The sequence below is a fragment of the Rhinoraja longicauda genome, chromosome 6 (genome assembly GCF_053455715.1).
Source record: "Rhinoraja longicauda isolate Sanriku21f chromosome 6, sRhiLon1.1, whole genome shotgun sequence".
Lineage (NCBI taxonomy): Eukaryota > Metazoa > Chordata > Chondrichthyes > Rajiformes > Arhynchobatidae > Rhinoraja > Rhinoraja longicauda.
Window position 1 is genome coordinate 13,709,746 of NC_135958.1, and position 16,565 is coordinate 13,726,310.

The 16,565-nt window shown below is 42.5% G+C and overlaps 1 protein-coding gene across 1 annotated transcript in view; it reads right to left on the reverse strand.

The window, feature by feature from the left end:
- The window catches only part of znrf1 (zinc and ring finger 1), a 156,950-nt gene extending 140,956 nt beyond the window's left edge, over window positions 1-15,994 (reverse strand). Inside the window, exon 1 of the mRNA XM_078400488.1 lies at window positions 15,165-15,994. Coding sequence (XP_078256614.1) covers window positions 15,165-15,654 — 490 coding nt within the window. The 5' untranslated portion in view covers window positions 15,655-15,994. The remainder of the gene's footprint in view (window positions 1-15,164) is intronic.
- Window positions 15,995-16,565: the final 571 nt, after the last annotated feature.

Here is a 16,565-nt window from a genome sequence, read left to right on the forward strand (position 1 = left end):
CAAGAAAAGGACCCCACTGGAAATGGCTTTCCAATTTCCTTCCATACCAATCATACTACATATTTTCTAATCCTGATATTGATAGCAGGAGGATCAATTTGTCTCACAAGAGGACACAAATCACATGTGGATTTGTCAACGTCAGCTGGGAAACAAATCCACATGTGATAACTAAGTGCTCCCTGCCACAAGGAGAAGCGTCATCTTGAATTACCTACATGCTGTAGTTTAAGAGCTGCTCCCTGCAATATGGATTAAATGGACTACATTTGTCCTTCATGTCAACTCCACGATAAATACAAAGAGCAGCATCGACCAACATACACGTGTCCTTTTTTGACCTCATAGATGCTCATTATTGGAGTGGACTGTGCAGCATCCTTCTCAAGTTAGACTGCCCACAGAAATCTTATGTGTACGAAGGAATGCAGATGCTGGTTTAAACCGAAGATAGACACAAAAAGCTGAAGTAACTCAGCGGGACAGGCAGCATCTCTGGAGAGAAGGAATGGGTGACTTTTGAGTCGAGACACTTCTCCAGTCTAAAGAAGGGCCTCGACCTGAAACATCACCCATTCCTTCTCTCCAGAGATGCTGCCTGTCCTGCTGAGTTACTCCAGCTTTTCGTGTCTATCACAGAAATCTTACTCTTGTTATATGATAGCATGTAAGCTGTGATCTTACCAAACAGACTCATTCATACTGCTTAGACTGTATCACACCCTAATTCATTTCCCAATTATTCCTGCCATAATCCAACATCACAATTCCAAAAAGCATCCCACTGGAATAGAGTTAAAATACACAATAAATGTAAAGCAGTTTAACCTACATTGCCTCCACTAAAGAAGCATGGTCATACCGCCTTCAGTCATTCAGGTGCAATATATCGGCAATTGTTGCACATACGCCACATTTCCCAAAAGATTATCAACCAAACAACTGGGCCCTCCTTCTGAGAGAAAGACTATCCACAGTAGCACCTCAAAACACTGCAGTACTAAACCTAGCTCTGCAAACCCCATCAAATCTATTGGAAGGATGAGCAAACCAGGGTCAATATTCTCTCCCCAACACCCAGATGGTTCAGCTGGGCAGGCCATGTCATTCACATGCCTGACAACAGACATTTTTATTCAAAGCTCCATTAGGGCAAAAGATTACCAGATGAACAAAGGAAATATTTATTGCCCCATCTGTGGCAGAATTTGCGGGTGCCTCATTAGCCTTGTCTACAGCCTCGGTGTTGTTCCAAGAGACATGCCAAAGAAAATTAGATCACCACAAATTTATTTCCATTTAAATTAACAGATCCATTTATCACAACTTTTTCTGGTCTACCAGACCTTGGATAATCTGCTGGCTCATTCTGTGTCTCAAAATGCAGACAGCAATTTACATTTATTATAAATGGCTGCGCTTCGTATAGGCACAAATTCAATTTCACTTGTATCTCTAAAAATCACTGCCAAACTGAAAACTTAAAAACAGTTATCTGTATTTATTGGATGGGATTCTGAGGGACAGGATTTATTTATATTTGAAAAGACAAGGACTAATTAAGAACAGCATAGCTTTCTGTATGGGAACTCATAAATTTGATTGTTTTTTTCCTGAAGAACTGTCCAGGAAGATTGAGAGCAGGGCACTCAAAGGCATCTACATGAACTTTTGTGAAGCCTTTGACAAGTTTGATAGGCTGGTCCAGAAGATTAGAAGACATGGGATTCAGGAGGAAAGAACAAATTTGGTTCAAGTTTTGCTTGTGGCAGAGGGCAGTGGTGGAGGCTGTTTTTCAGATTGGAGGCTAGTGTCCAATGGTGTGCTGCAGGATCAATGCTGGGTCTTTTGTCATGTTAATGTTCTGGAAGAGAATATGAGTGGCATGATTAGTACATTTTAGATTTTAGATTTAGAGATACAGCACGGAAACAGACCCTTCGGCCCACCGAGTCCTCGCCGCTCAGCGATCCCCGCACATTAACACTATCCTACACACACTAGGGACAATTTTTTTTTTTTTTTTACATTTACCCAGTCAATTAACCTACATACCTGTACGTCTTTGGAGTGTGGGAGGAAACCGAAGATCTCGGAGAAAACCCACGCAGGTCACGGGGAGAACGTACAAACTCCGTACAGACAGCGCCCGTAGTCAGGATCGAACCCGAGTCTCCGGCGCTGTATTCGCTGTAAGGCAGCAACTCTACCGTTGCGCCACCATGCCGCCCAGCGCGGACACACGCTGGATATTTGGTGGACTGAGAAGCAGGCTGTTTAAAGTTACAAAATAATATAGATCAACTGGGCAAGTGGGCAAGGCGATGACAGGTGGAATTTAACCCAGGTAAATGTGAAGTGACACATTTTACGATGTTAAACAAGAGCAGTACATTCACAGAGAATGGCAGGGATCTGGGGAGCACCGTTGAACAGAGACCCTGGGAGTGCAACTGCATACTCTCCCTGAAAATGGGAACACAGGATGGCGAGGAAGGCATATAGCACCCCTGCTATCGTTGACCTAGGTACCGGGTATAAGAGTTGGGACATCATGTTATGAATATGGCGGCACGGTGGCGCAGCGGTAGAGTTGCTGCTTTACAGCGAATGCAGCGCCGGAGACTCAGGTTCGATCCTGACTACGGGTGCTGCACTGTAAGGAGTTTGTACGTTCTCCCCGTGACCTGCGTGGGTTTACTCCGAGATCTTCGGTTTCCTCCCACACTCCAAAGACGTACAGGTATGTAGGTTAATTGGCTGGGTAAATGTAAAAATTGTCCCTAGTGGGTGTAGGATAGTGTTAATGTACGGGGATCACTGGGCGGCACGGACTTGGAGGGCCGAAAAGGCCTGTTTCCGGCTGTATGTATATGATATGATATGATATGATATGAATGCACAAAACATTGGTTAAGGGTGCAGAAAAGATTCACAGGGATATTCACAAGGTTTGGAAGGCTCAAGTTATGAGAGATCGCATGGGCTAGATCTGTTTTCCTTGGAGCAAAGGAGGCCGATCTAGAGTGGATAGCCAGAGCCTGATTCAGTGAACAGATTTAAGGTGAGAGGGAGATTTAAAGGGGATCTGAGTGGTATATGTTTCACGCAGACCCGAAATTTGCTATCTGAAATAAGTTGCCAGAGGCAATGGTCGAACCAGGACAGTAAAAATGAAAGAGGCATCTAAGATAGGCACGAAAAAAGGAGAGTGGGGAGGGATACAGAATTACCACACACAAGTGGGAATAGTATAGAGAGGCACGACAGTCGTCAGATGCTGCAGGTCAGATGCTGTGGGTTGAAGGGCCTGGTTCTGTGCTGTTCAACTCTATGATAGTATGAGAAAAGTCAGAATACTGACAACGGAAAGAGGGTACACAACCTGGGTGGTTTATATTGGCTCTCCAAAATTGTCTCATTTCCTTGCCCCACTACATTTCACACAAATTTCCATAACAAAATCCAAATAGAAACTGTGCATTTCTGCCTTTATGTTCATTTTGAACCTCCTTCCATTCTTCATCATGAAACATCAGCAACGTAATCTTCTATTCCTTTCTACACCACCTATTTATCTGACCTCACCTGAACTGTATTTGTATTAGCCTCAACCTTGTTAGAATCACTCGGTTAAACAAAGATCCTCCTGAGCTGCATATTCCATCCTTTGTAATTATCTTACATTGATGGCTTCAGCTTTATCCAATATTTACTCACGTTAAACTTTCAACGACTATTCATTTTGCTTTCATCACTAGTTCTGATGGAGTGACAACAACAGGGCCTCACTATTGAGCATTTGGAATGGCCATTGCACATGGTAAATGCAGACTTAGCACAACAATCAGCAGCAAGCAGGATTAGTTTGCTGTTGACTGCAATATTCCCTTTATATAATATAAATTAACATGTTAAGAACTTAAATTTTCCTTTGCATTGCATTACATTAACATTCTATCCTATTATCATCCTTTCTTTCGTCATTTTTATATCTGTGCTTTCTTAGAGGTTAAATACATTGGCCTTTCATTTATCTGAAATATTAACTGTTTCGGCCTCCACAGCTACTGCCCGACCTGCTGAGACCTCCAGCGTCTTCTGCTTTGGCTCAACACTTGTGCTCAAATCCACTTGCAATGAAGGTCATCACACCATTTCCTTCCAAACTATCGGCTGCACGTTAATTTTCAGATGATTCACCTGACAAATATCTGGATCCCTCTGAATAAAAACACTTTTCAATCTCTCATCGTTTAAAAAGTATTTTGCCTTTTAGCATTTTTTTTACTGAAGTGAATGACCCCACATTTTTCTACATTGAGTTTTAATTGCCAAGTCCTTATCCGTCCATTTAATTGTTTATATCCCTTGCCCACTACTAAAGCAAACAAAAACTTGGGGTGAGAATTGTGAAAAAAGACAGGATGTGCTAATAACTCAGAATTGCAGGAAGCATCTGTGAAGAGAGATCCTGAATAATAGCTCTGATGCAAGTTTAGCAAACTGGAATAGTAATTGTTGCTCTCCACAGATCCTGCCTGAGCTGCTGAAAATTTCACACATTGTGTTTTCATTTGATACTCTCCAGCAGCCTCTTTCTATCCTCATTGTAGTCTGCGGTATATCCAGATTTGCATAATCGTCAAACTTACATACGTTACACCTGTTCCCCTCATCCAAATCATTGCCATAAGACTAAGAACTAGGGTGCCCAAAACAGTCGCTTTGGCACTCCACAAATCACAGTTTGCCACCTCAAAAATGACCCACTTATTCCTATTCACCATTTTCAGTCCCTGTCTGTATATTACCCCGAGAATATCATGTTATAAAACAATATTAGACCTTGTGTGGCAACTTTTCAAAGGCTTTCTGAAAATCCAAATATACCAAATTAACATGTTCACACTTGTCTATTTTACTAGTTACCTCCTCAAAACATTCTAACAGATTGTCAAACATATTTTCCTTTCATAAATCCAGGATTACCATACCCAATCCTATCGTTATTGAGTACTTTGTTACAACTTTCCCAATAGTAAGATGCCACCATTTTCCCCACTATCAATGTAAGGCAAACTAAGTTATTGTCCCCCACTTTATCTCTCTCCTTTCTTACATGATTTGATTAAAATATTAATTACCAGTCTGAGACTTGTCTTCTAAATCAATGGAATTTTGGGAATTAAAAACTTGTTTTTCCATTAATTCCATAGCCACCTTCTTCCAAAGCCCTAGAATGCAGGTCATGAGGTCCTGGAGATTTATCACCTTTCCATCACATTTTCTCCAGTATTGATTTTTATTTTCTCTCAGTGTGTAGCAAATGCACACATTTAACACGGTCAAACTTTCTTCAGAGTAATAAGTAACACACTGTGCGAAAGAACATGAAATGTCCTCAATGATTTTACATAATGGTTATCGTACTATGAACATGATTTTACAAGGGTTAAGCAATCTCATAAAAAATATATCAACTGACTTCCTTGGACTAAGTTGTTGGAATCTATTCCTTTTATCCACACAACAAAAAAAAAACCTCTATAAACAAGAGTTCCCGTAGAAACAACAGTGCCAACCAAATACAAATTAAAACAGCTGCGGCAGGCACAGGCATAACAATGATCAGTTATTTTCATTGTCGTGACCTCACTGCACGTGATCATAATCTGCAGGAAGGCTCCCTGATGTTGACTCTTTTTAATATATTTTTATTATTTGCCCTTACTTCAACTCCTGGCAATCATATAAACAAAATAGATTGCACATGACATGCATCCAGAACAGAATTCTGGCATTACCGATACAGTGGGTGACCAGATTCACATAATTCACATTGAATGGTGGTGCTGGCTCGAAGGGCCGAATGGCCTACCCCTGCACCTATTGTCTATTGTCTAAATCAACATAGAAACATAGAAAAATAGATGCAGGAGTAGGCTATTCGGCCCTTCGAGCCAGCACCACCATTCAATATGATCATGGCTGATCATCTAAAATCAGTACCAAGTTCCTGCTTTTTCCCCATATACCTTGATTCCTTTAGCCCCAAGAGCTAAATCTAACTCTCTCTTCAAACATGTCCGAGTTGTACTTTTTGTCTCTCATTTCACCATTTCATGGGGCTCCATGTACAAATCATGCTATGTAGTCTGCATGCCATTTTATTCCCCAAAATCTGACTGATAAACCAATTTTTTTTAAAATATCAGTCATTTGACAAAATGAGTCTGTAACATAATAATAACCACTCAGCAATGTATTTCTTGAAATTGTTGGTAGAGCTTCCAAGGCACCACAAACGTTTTGAAAAAGAATAAACTTTAAAGTCAAGATCCCATCTCAGTAAATTGTTAGGATAATAAAGTACCAATACAATTAACCTACTGTAATTAACTTCGTTCAGCAAATTATATTTGCAGGGGAAAAAAAACAGCACTTTAAACAAGGAGTATTATTATCTCAGAAAACCATGACGTAGCATTAGCTATTAAAGATGTTTGCCTCTCTGAGAAACCAGGTACTCCTTAAGAGCATTGTTAAAAATCATTTTCAAGAATGGTCTAAAATAAAATGTTTACATTTTGTTTATGCCCCTTCAACACATGCAAAACATATTTCTCAAAACCATTAATTCAAATGGACAGCTCTTTTTTTTTTTAAGTGGCTCCTTGTTCTAAATTCTCCTACAAGGGGAAATATCCTCTGCACCACACCCGATCAACGCCCCTTATGATATTATATTTCAATTGAATTGTATCTAACTCTTCAAAACTCCAGCAGATACAGAAAAACAAGAGTCATACAGCACTGAAACAGGTGCTTCAGCCCAACTTATCCATCTCAATCAAGATACCCTATCTACCCCATTTTGGCCCACATATAGCTCCAATGTCTCTGGCTGAAAGTCTGAAAGGAACACTTGGCAAAAAAAAATTGAGATACAATTGGCAGCTGCAAACTAGTCCATTGACATTTTAGCGGATAGATTTTGGCAGCATTTCTCCCACTGGTGTGCTGTAAGAATCATCAGAAAAACAGCAGAAAAAGCACTGAACTTGCTGTACAGTGTGGAAGATGACCTACCCTGGCAGAAAATAATACACTTGGGAGATAGGGATAGTGGAGAAAAACAAGGTAAAGAATAAAAATAGTCTGTTGCCTTCACTATATGCTGTTATTCAAATTCCAATCCATGTTGTATCGACATGATTGCTATATACGAGTTAGAATAGGAAAAATGACAGAGAAATTTGCTTAAATTTTACATTTACAATGCAAGGGTTTATTTTTTTAAATATTCTACAGTATCATGAAGAGATTGGGATTTATTTCCTATCATCATACAAGCTCAATGAGGACTTCAGTCAATGGCTTATAAATGCTGCAGTTTAATAACTTGATTCAATGCTAGACTTAATTTCTATCTGCATGACTTACTGGTACTAACAATTTATAACCTTTTTTGAAATAGGATTCAGGTCATCGAAGGAACTTAGCTTAAAGTTGGTACAATAAACCATCTGCAATATGAAAAATAAAACAAATTTACATTTTGAGGAACAAAAGAAAGAGTTGGAAGATGAAAGCCAAAAACAGATCATTCAAAAAAGGTACTGCAACAGCACTGGACCATGATATTTAATTTTCGTCTCCAATACATGTAAATAACAAGTTGTATTTTTTTAAAGAAAAAAAATCTAATATTTATTTTTCTGATTGTAAACAAAGCTAAACAAGCTTTTGAATGCCATCTCAGTCTTTTGTTAAAAATAATACGCAATTATGGCGAGCATAAAGCCTTGACACAATATCTCCATTCGAGTGAGACTGGCAAACCTTTTTTGTTGGCCCTTTTATGGGAAGTCGTAATCTATTTCACTCCCATTTTAAGGGCCTGTCCCAGTTACGCGATTTTTAAGGCGGCTGCCGGCAACTGTCAAAGTCGTAGCAGATCGCTGAAAAACGCACATTTTTTTTACCCTACGATAATGACAACAACAATGCCCGCAACAAGCTACGACAACCTACCACCTAGGCGACGGCAAGCTGTGGACAACCGGCGACCCAGTCTTCGCGACCTAGAGTGTCCACTATGACAGGGACCACGACAAGCTTCGACAACTTGACCTCCGCCCTCGACAAGCTTTAACCTTGTCATGTCACAACTGACATTTAACGTGATTTTGGCAGGTGTCTGCCCCCCTTTGACAGCATCGCGATCTCCGCCCCATTCCACAGCTGGACGGGTTTTGACCACAGGTGTGAGCCATGGAGGCGCCAGTGACGTGGTGGTGGTCTGGCCAGACCTTGTTGTCGGTATGGTCAGGTGTTCATAACCCCTTTAACAGCATTAACTCCGTTTGTCTTTGTGTTAGTTGTAAATGATAAGCATTTGCCTTTCAACGTAGTAAAATGCTTGTGTATGTATTTGTTTCATTGATCTAAATAACTGAATGAAAAGAGTTCTCATTTACTTGCAGTGCAGCGCCTGTGTCAGTGTTTATTTCATTGGTCAAAATGAATGAGACTAGAATCTTTGAATGAGATGCCATGATAAAGTACTTAGAAATACAATAAATTCAGACTCCAATTTTTTTTTTAATCATCAAAATCAACTTTATTCAAACAGACTATATTCCTATGAAAGATGGATAACTACATGCAAAAATCTTTTTTTTTTTAAATAAACTTCAAATAATTACAAAATATACCTAAAAAGTGGACTGGTCGGACCTCGTCAAACTATGCACTATTCTTTGATTGTCAAAACAGACCTCAGACTGCTTGAAACCACATTATAAATAGCCAAGAGATAAGTGTCAGTAGTTTCCAGATTCGACATTTCAGTTAAACCACTTTTGAAATGAAGATACAGCTAGCATCCCCTTTTCTTAGAGGTTCAGGGTACAATAGGATTGTGGCTGACCATGCACAAAAAATTAACCCCTTTAGCATCAGTGCCTCAAAGAACCTCTCAAATCCCAACCACCACACAACATGCACAATGTCTGGTCAACACAATTAGAATAAAGATAGTTAATTTCTCCAGTAAAATACAGACTGGCTTGATAAAAATAAATAGGAGAGTTGGGAGTTAATTCATTGTAAACACATGATGTTCTTGGACTGGAACACACCAACCAGCATCGGAAGGCCGAGGTCGAACAAAAAATAAACTCGATCTAAAAAACAAAATGAGCGAGAGGTGTGCAGGAGATCCAGCAACCAGCTGATAACCATAATGTTCAACAGTTCTTCAGCACTGTCAAGTTCATCCACCAAAAGCCAAGAACAAAAGATAGCTTATCAATGACAGCTGACATGTGAAAAGAGCACAAGCCGAGACATTTGACAAGCGTCCTTGACTCCATCAACACTATCCATGGCAACCTCACGCCACCCTACCCCACCCCAGGGAAGGTAGGGAAGGTCATTCAACAATTATAAAACAAGGCTTGTGATGCAGACAAAATCCCCATTGCAATACAGAAACTGCAGTGGAAAAGCACTCCTAGTGCAAATCCATTATCTTGCCTTCATCTAGGAAGAGAAGGATGCTGAGGACTGCAACACGCTGTGATTTTGAGTAAGGGGAAAAGTCTGCAACAGGAAAAGTCCCTGCAAGGATTCTCCTCATCTGTTTCCTTACACTGTCAATGTTCACAATGCAGAGTTCATCCATCAAGAGGCACAAAAACTAGGATCTTCATTACTTAACAACTTTTTTTTAAATCGAGAGAACAGCAGCACCCACTGTCTTTGGATTTCTGTGACTTAGCAAATGACTCTGTCAATCAAAAGGGATTATGAAAAGTTCTCAAATTTGACTGCTCCTAGAAATTGAAAACCAACCCATGACAAGATGAATACAAGCCATCTCATATGGAGATATTTCTGATGTTTCAATTTATCTGCTTGTGGCCCTTGTACTTTCTTGTATCTGCACTTTCTCTGGCTGCAACACTACATTCGGCAATCCGTTTCCTTTCTGTTTTTCGCACTACCTATTATATTCATGTATGGTATGATTACACTTGTATATGGAATGATCTGCCTGAATAGCACACAAAGCAAAGTTTGTCCACTGTATCTCTGTAGTGACAATAATAAACCAATGCCAGATCCAATAGACAGATCAATCATCTTTAAGCTTGGCACCAGATTCCCAAAGCAAACATTCTATCCCCGATTCCATTACAGCAAGGAACTCCCAGGAAGACAAAGAAAATTGTTCAAAGACTGTCTCAAAGTATGCTCGAAAAGAAAATGTAACACATGATAATCTCTAGCCCGTGACCAATCAAAATGAGAAAATGAGCACGTTAGATTTTCAAAATGTGTGCACATAAAGGTCAGGAACAAAGGAAAAAATGAACGACACCCTAACTGGTCACAACTTGCCCCTTTAAGCAGTACCTGCCCAACCACAGGTTCTCCTTAGCACTCTGCAGCTACCTCAGAAACCACAGCACTGGTGTGAAACCCGATGGGACTGCGTAACAGAAGAACTTCAAGGTTCCATGTGCAAAAGAATGGGTTGTATATTAACCTCCACTTGGCTCTCACAACAAAACCTCAATTGTAAAGGCAAAACCAGTTCGTCCACTTTTCAGTAAATAACTAAATTATATAAAGCGGCTACAAGTTTTAACTGTTAATTAACAACTCAACCAAGAAAACATTATTTGTATTAAGGAAATAAAAATAATATGTTGCCATCATCTTTCAGCAATACCCATATTTCCCAAAACCATCAAAAGCACTGTGAAAAGTAAACACAGTACTGTCCAGCAATTACTCGAGAGAGTGAGATTAGTTTTCCAATTTGTGTTTATAAAACTACAAAATATCACATTAATCCAAAGACCCTTGAAATACTGGGTAATTGTTTTCCCAACATGAAACCCCAAAGCTGGAATAAATAAAACCAGTTTTTATGGCTACTTCCAGTGCCATTTTACCTCTGTCTTATATGGTCTCTTCTCCAGCAAAGTGACCTCCCCACTTTCCACCTTGGTTTTGCCTGGATGTGCAGATTTGGTTCATGTGGATTGATATGAGCAGAATTTCCTACCCCACATTCACCCTGCAACAATATTCTCCAATCTGCAACACTGCCTAGATTTATACAAAAAATACCTGCAATACATAGCGTAGAAACAAGGAACTGCAAATGCTGGCTTTTATCAAAGAAAGACACAAAGTGGTGGAGTCATTCAGCGGGTCAGGCACCATCTCAGGAAAAAAGGCATAGGTGACGTTTCGGGTCAGAACCCGACTGAAGAGCCCCAACCCGAAACATCACCTATCCTTTTTGTCCAGAGATGCTGCCTGATTCGTTGAGTTACTCCAACACTTTGTGTCTATACATGTCCTTTCTGTTGCAAATTCGAAAACTGATTTGTTCCAAATTAATATTGCTTTACAATTTCCAGATTTTCACTCAGCAAGCAGTTTTTTTTAAGAAGCTTCCCATTTCTCATCTTCACTATCAAATCTAACATTGACTTTCCTCAACTTGTATTTCCGGGCATCCTGAGTTCCTCAAAACGTACACATATTCTTTGTTCTCTGCTGCCTTCAATCCATTTCTGAGGATATTCAACCACCTTTGGGCTCTGCAAATTCCCAGCCATTACTCTGCACCTTGTCAGTGACCTCCCCGTTCAAACCTGCATGTACATTTATAATGTCTTCCCTGCTCCTGCCCTCAACCCACATCTCAACCCTTAAATACATCCCTCATGTACTAGTTGTGCTATAGAAATACAAACTTGTTTCCGACAAACCCAGAGTACTGGAAGAGAACATGTTTTCTCTTTTTGCACAAGTTATTACATTCATATATGGTATGATTTCACTCATGTATGGTATTATTGGCCTGGTTGGCACATATACCAAAGTTTTTCCACTGTATTACGGTACACATGACAATAATAAACCAATATAAATGTAGACAAACTGACTATATTACAAGCTGTCTCAAGTAAACATTATGTGTGGGAAGAGACACACAAAATGCTGGAGTAACTCAGTGGGTCAGACAGCATCTCTGGAGAAAAGGAATAGGTAATGTTTCGGGTCGAAATCCTTTTCTTGAGTCTGAAGAAGGGTTCCGACCCGAAACAAAATCTATTCCTTTTCTCCAGAGATGCTGGCTGACCCACTGAGTTACTCCTACATTTTGTGCCTATCTTCAAGTAAACATTGTTTGTCTGGTCATAGTTACAATGGCAACAGGTTCTTCAGCCTATCAAGTCCACACCCACCATCAACCATCCATTTATTCTAATCATACATTAATGTTATTTTCTTCTCCCCGTATTCTTATCAACTGCCCCCAGATTCTACCATACCTACAGATTGAGGAGAAATTACAACAGCCAATCAACCAGCCAACTGGCATGTCTTTGGGACAAGGGAAGAAGCAGAAGCATCTAGAGGAAACCTACACCGTCACAGGGAATACATGCAAACTACACGCAGACAAAGGTCAGGATTCAACATGGGTATCTGTAAGGAGGCTGCTCAACTAGCTGCACCAGTGTAATGCCCCAAGACCTACGATGCTGACCACTTTATTGGTAAATATTAGGGTTTATTATTCAATCGACTGATAAGGCCATTGAACACAGAGGTACAAAAATATTTTCCTTATCTACAGATGTGAGATAGCTTCCAGAGATAACTATCAATTTTTGTACTTGAGTATTTTGTAAACTTGTACTGTACCACCATCATCAGTAATTCCTCTTAAAAAGATTGATCAATACAATTCCTGTGAGCCTCAAGATACAAATAGCACCATTTGTTCATCCTCGGTGGTAACCATTACCAGATTTTAGTTCTCTGACCATCAAAAGTCCAAAGGCAGAGAGGCGAGAGTCCAAGTACACCAATGTCTTGTCCATTATTCAAAAGAAACATCTACTCTATATTGATGGAACATTGGCTACGCCAAGATCACTTCTGTCTTATATGATGTAAATAATTATTCTAATTTGACTTGAAATGTAATGAGCAATTAAAATTTATATTGGTTGTGTGACAAAAAAAGAGGAAATCTAAAGTTGTAACAGTACTCAAAGTTTATGAGAATTTGCCACTTTAGACCAAGCAATCTTGGCTTTATTACTGCTTTGAATACACATAAGAACTAATGTAATCAAGAATAATATTGATTGATGGAACTATAATGGTGCTAGACAAAGTTGAAGTGTTATTAATGACCACAGTTGCTCCTTACTGAGTTACTTTACAATGTTATTTACTGAGGTATCCGCATTGAAGCAGCCATGTAGATGATTGTCCTGATATTTCCATGACTCCCTAAACTACAATCAATAGTACTTATTTACTGGAGCCAATATTGTACCTCAAACTACTCAAACAATAATTGCATGACTCAAATTCATGTATATATCATCCATCTTCTAAAATGCCGACCTTTTTATGTTATGTGGTAGTACAATTATCATTCCTAAAATGCATACATCAACTTAAACTAACAAAACACAAAATAATTTTATAATTAGTTATATGAACAATTGTTATTCCTAATAAGGATATTAATTTGTATTACCATAGAGCAATGATAAATTAACAAGCAAAAAAATTACTGTAATAATTACTACCATTAGGATTACCATTAGGATAGTTGAATTAATTAAAACCAAAAGCAGAACAGCATTTTGCTGCACCACCACCTTCCAACTATATTTACTATTTATTAATAAAACAACAAACAAGTTCTAATTGTGGTAACTGATGCTGGAAATATTGCAGATTAGAAGTTGGCGTTTTCCATGGCAATACGGTTATCACTAAAATCACAATAAACTGGTAAAGGCACTGCGGCCGAAACTGGGGTGGGCAGTGTGGCCGAAAGTGACATGGGGTGGACAGAGGGGCAGCAAGCAGCACGGGGAGGGCAGAGTCCTGACAGAGGAGTGGGCAGTATGATGACAGTAGGATGGCAGTTTGGAAGGCAGTGTGAGAATGTGCAGGGTGATTGGGTTGGGCAGTGTTGTCTAGAGTGGGTTTGGTAGTTTGTGGGCAGTGTGCTGATAGAGGGGTGGGCAGTGTGCTGACAGCAGGATGGCAGTTTGGTGGGTAGTGTGAGAATGTGCAGTGATTGGGGTGGGCAGTGTTGTCCAGAGTGGGGTTGGTAGTTTGGTGGACAATGTGCTGGTAGTGGGGTGAGCAGAGTGTGAGGACAAAGGGGTGGGCAGTGCGCTGACAGCAGGGTGGGCAGTATGCCTACAGCAGGATGGCAGTTTAGTGGGCAGTGTGAGAATGTGCAGAGTGATTGATAGAGGGGTGGGCAGTGTTGTCTAGAGTGGGGCTGGCAGTTTGGTGGGCAGCGTGTTGCTGATAGTGGGTTGGGAAGAGTGTGAGGGCAGAGGGGTCGGCAATGTGCTGACAGCAGGATGACAGTTTAGTGGGCAGTGTGAGAATGTGCAGAGTGATTGATAGTGGGGTGGGCAGTGTTGTCTAGAGTGGGGCTGGCAGTTTGGTGGGCAGCGGGGTGGGCAGGGTGTTGCTGATAGTGGGTTGGGAAGAGTGTGAGGGCAGAGGGGTCGGCATGTGCTGACAGCAGGGTGGCAGTTTGGTGGGCTGTGCGAGAGTGTGCAGAGTGATTGAGAGTGGGGTGGCAATTTGATGGACAGCAGGGTGGGCCGTGTCCTCAGAGCGGGGTGGACAGTGTGTGAGGACAGAAAGGTGAGCAGTGCGCTGACAGCGGGGCGAGTGTGTGCAGTGTGATTGAGAGTGGGGTGGACAACGTTGTTGAGAATGGGGTTGGCAGTTTGGTGGGCAGCAATGTCCTGATAGAGGGGTGGGCAGTGTGCTGACAGCGGGGTGAGAGTGTGCAGTGTGATTGAGAGTGGGGTGTGGAACGTTGTTGAGATTTGGGTTGGTAGTTTGTTGATAACTAGGTGGGCAGCATGCGAGGACAGAAAGGTGGGCAGTGCGAAGATGTAACTGGATCAGGGTCAAGGACTCCCGGCGCCAAGTTAGGGTCAGGGTCTCCCGGTGCTAAGCACTAGGTTGGGGTTGGGGTCGGGGTCCCCAGCACTAGGTCGGGGTCAGGGTTACGGCGAGGGTCTCCCCAGCGCCAGGTCAGGGTGACGACTCCCTCTGCTCTGTTCACTCACCGCTGTGCGCACTGAACCAGCGCGGCGCCAGGTGCAGCGGCAGCGAGTCGGAGAGCGCGGCCGCCGCGCGCGAGCCCAGGTACAGCTGCAGCTCGCGGGCGCCCGGTCCTCCCGTCTCCTGGTAACCGTTGCCCGCCGAGTCGGGCCCAGCGCCGGGCACGACGCCGCCGCCGCCGCCGCCGCTTCCACCTCCTCCTCCTCCACCTCCGGTACCGCTGCCTTGTTCGCCTCCGTCTCCCGCTCGGCCGACGCCGCCGCCGCCGCCTCCCGAGCGCGCTCCGCCGCCGTACAGCCCGAAGGGATGCGCCGGCTCCATGCCGGCCACGCTGCTCACCGAGCGACTCCTCAGCCCCATGGCGTTGACGCCGCTCCGGTAGTGGCCGTAATGAGCGGCGTGCACGGCGCTGTCGTCCGTCGACACGCCGGGGAAAGTGGTCCTGGAGCGGGCCGCCGTGCTTTGCTTCCCTCCCATCTCCACAGGCTTCAGCATAAACACCGGGCGGGGTGGGGGGGTAACGAGAGGCCGCGGGCTCCGACCGGTCGCCCCGCCCGCCCGCCTGCCTACTGGGGCGCGGGCACCACGGCCGCCGCCGCGCCGACCATCTCACCCGCTGTCTTGATTGTCACTCTGACCCGTTAGTCTAGACCAGGCCCGTCTCTCGCCCTCCTCCTCTCGGCCATCGCTCTCCCCGCTTGCCTCCACCCGGAGCTCCGTGACCGACCGACCGCCCGCCCGCCCACTCCCGTTAGCGGCTCCAGTCCCGGGAACGCGCAATAAAGCGCGCGAGCAGCAGCTGCGAACAAAGCCTGGACCCAAAGCGCTAGCCAGCTCTCTCTCTCTCTCCCTGTCTCCCTCTCTCTGTGACTGCTCTTATTATTATTTTTTTATAAATTAAGAAAGCAGGAAGTGTCTTGCAGGAAGCAACACATTTTCAGTTGCTCTTATTTTTTTTTTTTCAAAGTCAATTTCCCCATTTTCTTAAATTTCCCCCAGTTGTTGCAGGTATTTCTCCAAGGCTGAAGGTGTGCACTGGCCAAACGTCTCTGTCCCCAAGTTTGTCTCCCACATTGTCAACAATGATGCGCTATCGTGCTGTTCTTTTTTTGCATTCGTTCTTGCATCTATTGTTGTACTTACTCTCTACGCTGAGATTCGTACGAACTGGGGATTTCATTGCACCCGGGTATATATGACAATAAGCCAATCTGAATATTAGTGTTTTTCCCCCTTATCAAACGTTGAGGGATTCAGCAGTGGATGCATTTAAAAGACATTTGGATAGGTACATGGACAGGAAAGGTTTAGAGGGATATGGACCAAAAAGCAGGCAGATGACACCAGTGGAGATAGGTATCTTAGCATATGCAAGTTTGGCTGAAAGGCCTGTTTCTGTGCTGGAT